Source organism: Amblyomma maculatum, chromosome 3, assembly GCF_055883805.1.
Source record: "Amblyomma maculatum isolate TAMU_Amacu chromosome 3, ASM5588380v1, whole genome shotgun sequence".
Lineage (NCBI taxonomy): Eukaryota > Metazoa > Arthropoda > Arachnida > Ixodida > Ixodidae > Amblyomma > Amblyomma maculatum.
The window spans coordinates 177271017-177275924 of record NC_139346.1 but is presented as its reverse complement, the minus strand read 5'-3'; the positions used below and the strand labels follow the sequence as shown (position 1 = coordinate 177275924).

The 4908-nt window shown below is 43.0% G+C and overlaps 1 protein-coding gene across 1 annotated transcript in view; it reads left to right on the top strand.

Moving 5' to 3' along the window:
- The window catches only part of LOC146197040 (ubiquitin carboxyl-terminal hydrolase 48-like), a 59958-nt gene that overhangs the window by 826 nt on the left and 54224 nt on the right, over window positions 1-4908 (top strand). Inside the window, exons 2-7 of the mRNA XM_084598753.1 lie at window positions 203-323; window positions 380-439; window positions 690-783; window positions 1244-1358; window positions 2713-2770; window positions 4398-4522. Of these exons, the coding sequence (XP_084454879.1) occupies window positions 203-323; window positions 380-439; window positions 690-783; window positions 1244-1358; window positions 2713-2770; window positions 4398-4522 (573 nt within the window). The remainder of the gene's footprint in view (window positions 1-202; window positions 324-379; window positions 440-689; window positions 784-1243; window positions 1359-2712; window positions 2771-4397; window positions 4523-4908) is intronic.

The following is a 4908-nucleotide window of genomic DNA, read 5'->3' as shown; positions in this document are numbered from 1 at the left end:
GCCAGAACGCAGAAAAGGGTGCCTCGTTGTTGCTGGACCTTAATGAGGAGTATTAATGTAGGGCAGTGCATTTAGAATCACTACCGTGTGACCTTTTTTATGAAGAGGAAAAAAAGCGGTGATCATGGGAAGCTTCAGGTAGCTGTTCAGCCAAAATGCCTGCACATCCATGTCGATCTCATTTGTCAATTGTCTTTTAAAGGCGAAACTGTTCAGGAAATCCCCGTTGCTTGTCTGGTCTCGGAGAGCGCAGTTGGCTGCAAGAAATCAAAGACAGCGCCTGGCATGATGTAGATGACCCTAATGCTGAAAGGAGAGCTGAGGTAAGATGAAACGCCTTTATTTGCAGTTCTCGCGCCTAATTGGGAAATATTTGTAGGGAGGCTTTGTTGGCCTGAAGAACCTTGGTGCAACCTGCTACCTGAACAGCTTCCTGCAGGTATGTAAGTTAAAATGACTGAGTGAAGCAAATTGTCGCTGCACGTGTGCTGCACATTAATAGTCAGTTCTTGTGCAGCATGACAGAACAGCATGTATTGAAAAAGAATGGCTGAGCATTAAGACAGACGAAAACGGATAAGGCAGTGGATTCATTCTCCGTCCCTGCTCTGTACTCATAATCACTTGTGTTCAAAGTAGTGTGTGTGTGCACCTTTAGGGCCTTCTAGTTTGTTTGTTTTTTTGCACAGGTGTTGTACCATAACCCTGCATTTCGGCATTCACTGTACATGTGGGATCCAGAGGAGGATCCACAAGAACGTGTAAAGTTCCCAGCTCCTAATGGTAGGTGCTTTTCTGTACGTGTGCTTGAGACGCACTTAGAATTTTAAATAGTGTAGGATTGTGCTACAGGTGTGCTGTATAAGTAATGTCAATTGGCACATGCAGCATGTAAAATTAAAGCAGTAATTGAAGCCCTCATTTGTTCCGACGTTAAGGAAAATGTTCCTGAAAGAGAAAATTCGGTTGCACTTCAGCTTGGTTTTTAACTTTATAGTTGCATGCATGTATGGTGCTTTTAGCTAAAACTCAAGCGGACGCAGCTCCAGATACGACTTTTGTATTGTTGATGAGGAGGACGTCGGCAGTGAAATGTCAACGCTGATTGGTCAGTAAGATTTCAGTGCTTTACAATGCTTGTAGTGTAAGTAGAATGAAGGCTAGTTTTCATGATTTGCATACATATCTGTCAAATGCACATCCAATTTTTAGTTGCCTCAGTCAGGCCCTTGTACATTTACAGGGAAAGGTGAGCCAGAGGCTGTCAGCTGGTCTGGTTCTTCTGCTGTGTACAGCCCGTCATCAATTATTGGACATCTTCAGCTCTTATTTGCACAGCTTCAGTTCAGCAAAAGGAGGTTGGTGGCCCCCTGCACCTCCCTTGTGGCACACTTCTTAAGAATGCTAATTAGTATGCATGCCCAGAGGAAATGTGGTTTGGTGTCTTCTCGCCTGATTGCCCGTGTAAGGTTGTTACAGTAATAGGCCTAATAGCTGCCCTTTGGAAAAAACTGTATTGGTGGCTGTACTGTCTGTGCTCCTGATCCTTTAACAGCACAGACCAGCCAAGGCAGCTCAGCCTCAGTGGCTTGCAATATTGAATTCTGACAGCAGTAGCCACATTTCAATGGAGGCACGTGGCTGAAACACTAGATGGCTGTTCGGAATCCGGAGCTTTCCACTGCGACGTCCCGCATAGCCCACATCGTGTTTTGTGACATTAAACATGCAGATAGCACTACCACCTACATTGATGACGGAAATGATATAGAAACAGTGAGAGTGCATGGTGGCCTGCATTTGGAGCAGTATGATGCAGCATTAGTTATCACACCACTTCTATGTGTGGGCTATGTGTAATGATTGATGTGGCATATATGCCAAAGTACCAAGGAAAAAATATTGCTCTGCAGGGAGGCTTCATTCAGTGGCGAAGAGTCTTAGTATTTCACTAGGTTTGGCATAGTGGTTAAGCAGTTGCTTTCAACATTACCATTACTTCACTGTAGCAAAGGGCAGCATTCATGCACAGTCTTAGTGAAAAGTTCCTAGCCTGGAGGGTTCACTGTTGAGGTGTGTAGTAAGATATAATGCCCTAAAGCTCAAGAACTCTGTAAAGGTATGATAGATTTGCTCACCTTATAGGGATCCGGAGCTACAGGTTGCAGGGGCTATCTCATCGCACAGCTCATCGGCGAACCCTCTATGTTGTTTACTTGTGACAAAGACTGTGCATTGCCATCTGTGTGTTGGAGTGTTCTGTCAGCTACCATCGACAATATCCATAGTTCTTTGTTTTTGTGCAAATTGCAGCGCTCACAGAATGGTCATTCCATGGAGTTTATGGGACTTGTGTTTCTGGCTTCTGTGTTCGTGGCCAGCCGAGCAGGAGTCTTTGAAGCCTGTTGAGGGTGGTTCTGTTCTCCAAACCATGTTCATGCTCCTGACAGCTGCATAACGTCAGTGCCTACATGGAATGCTTTTGCTTGTGTATTTTGTTTTCTACGTCGATTCCTTCACCGAGGCTAGATTTGTACGCAGAAACTGTCGTTACTGCAAAAGACTTTTTCGTCCTGCAATGCACCGTCTTGAGTGCACTGCTGTTTGAAGCTCCTTTGGCTTGCTTTGTGAATTGCAATTTTTAAGCTGAATGTGTGTACATATCCTCTTTTAGAACTCTTGGCGAGATTGATCAAAGCTTTTCCATTGCAGATACATAGATCCTGAGCCATTCATCACCTGCCTGGGCCTGAGCACCACCCAGCAGCAGGTGATTAAGGACTGAAGTATTTGCATGAAGTGATGCAACAGTACAAAACTTGCTGCAGTCTCTGCAGTTGGTTTAAGAACTCTCACGTGCATGCCCTGCATCTGCACTTTGCCTTGTGGGCTTATGTCTCTTCTGGAAGACTGCTGAAGAGTACTCCTGGTTTCCTTTAGTGCAAAATGCTGCGGTAGGCCGCTTCTGCTAGGCCTATACACTGTTTTCTTGGTAATGATGTTATATTCATGTACCTTTTATGACCTGTTCTGTCCTCCTTTCTTGTGAATGTATCAACTGATGACTTTTGTCACTTGCAGGTAAGAAACAAGGTTTAAAATATTAACATTGTTGGTTAAGAATCCTCTGAGGTCACTTTTTGTATGGTGCTGTAGTCAACAGAACGCATGATATAGTTCCTTGAGGGAAGGCCTTATTATGACATGTTCTGAAGTCATTGAAACTGTATGTTTTACTTGTTTGCCAAACGTGGGAGATTGAGCAAGTTAGTTACAACTGTCTGCTATTCTCATATGCAAGGTACAGACGGAGGGTAGAGCATAATCGAAACACCAAGTTTCAGTTACTTGTGGGCCAGGCATGGACACTTTTGTTCAGCATACTTAAATTGGTGGCAAGAATTGAACTATTATTGTAAAGCTTCATGGTAACACTTGATATTTGGTACCGGAAAGCTGTCAATAACTTACATTTCTGCGGGAAGGCTTGAGCATGTGTTGCAGCAGTTGGCCTGAGCTTCAAGCTTTCAAGTTTTTGGTCATTAGAGACTCTACTAAAGGCAAACGGAACACAGAAAAGAACCATGTTTCACTCTTGGTAGTTATTGTATGCTAGCATTCTTTATGGCATTACTCAGAAACAGCCACATTTGAAGGTGAAGCACCTGATCGAAAAAATTGTTCAGTGGAAAGCTTATGAGGGGATAAACTAGTTCACATATTTTGGTTCAAAAGTGAAGCCGATGGTTTAAGCAGTCTCATTATACTGATGCCATATCTTGCTTTCTGGTAATAGGCACATAGCTGAGAAACGTTTGGAGAGTGACACCATATAACATGTTTTATTTCGTGCTTAAACACGTCTATCTATCCATCTTGCATGTTGTCTACTTGTCTATGCATGCACAGTGCACGTGCAGTCTTTATCAAGAGTAGAGTCAGAGACTTCTAACTTTAAGGTTTATGTTGTGTTTGCATGTGTGTGTGTTTGAAAGGGGGTGTCCTCTAGCACCTGGTGGAATCCTAGGTTTTGTAGAGGCGGTAAGAGCATACACCGTTGCCATCCACATAAGGGAAAGGTTAATAGCGCAAAAAGACACTCACAAATAGGCACAAATAGACACACAGGACCGGCACTGCCTGTCCTATTTGTGTCTATATGTGCCTATTTGTGAGTGTCTTTTTGCGCTATTAACCTTTCCTTTATGTGACTATGCACCAACTAGCCCAGCAATCAGTTTTAGTTGCCATCCAGTTTTTTTTTTTTTTTTTCTTTTTAAATCTTGAATCAAATGAGGTGGAGACATTCAACATACAAAGGTAGATAAAGTGAAGAAGGAACTGTGGCTGTATGCTGCTTCATGCATATTTTTTTTCTTGCTCTCATTTTCTCTAAGGATGCACAAGAATTCAGCAAGCTGCTTATGTGCCTCCTGGAAAAGCACTTTTCCTCGCAGAAGCAGCCTAGTGTTTGCAACATCGTACAGGAACAGTATGTGGGAGAGTACGACTATGTCACCAAGTGCGTACCGATTTGTAGCCAACGCGTTTCTTGTTACAAAAACACACTCCGAGGTTCGTTGTGCAGCTGGCTTCTGATTCTGGATGTGTGCTTCATTTGACATGCTCTTCTCTGCAGCCTGTTGCCTCTTCAGTGCAAATTCTGCATGCTGTGTAGTTCCCGTGAACATACTGACTGTTTCAATGCTAATCCCGTACCATAAAATGCCTCTCTCGGTTAAACCGCATGTTTATATTTGCTTAAATTTGATGCAGAGATGGAATATGACAGTCATATCCTTTTTTTAACACCACATTTGGATGATGTACTTGCCTGATTCAATCAGAATTGATTAGAAATATAAATTGCAGCATTGGTGACCTAAAACTGGTATTAGCTTTCGCATA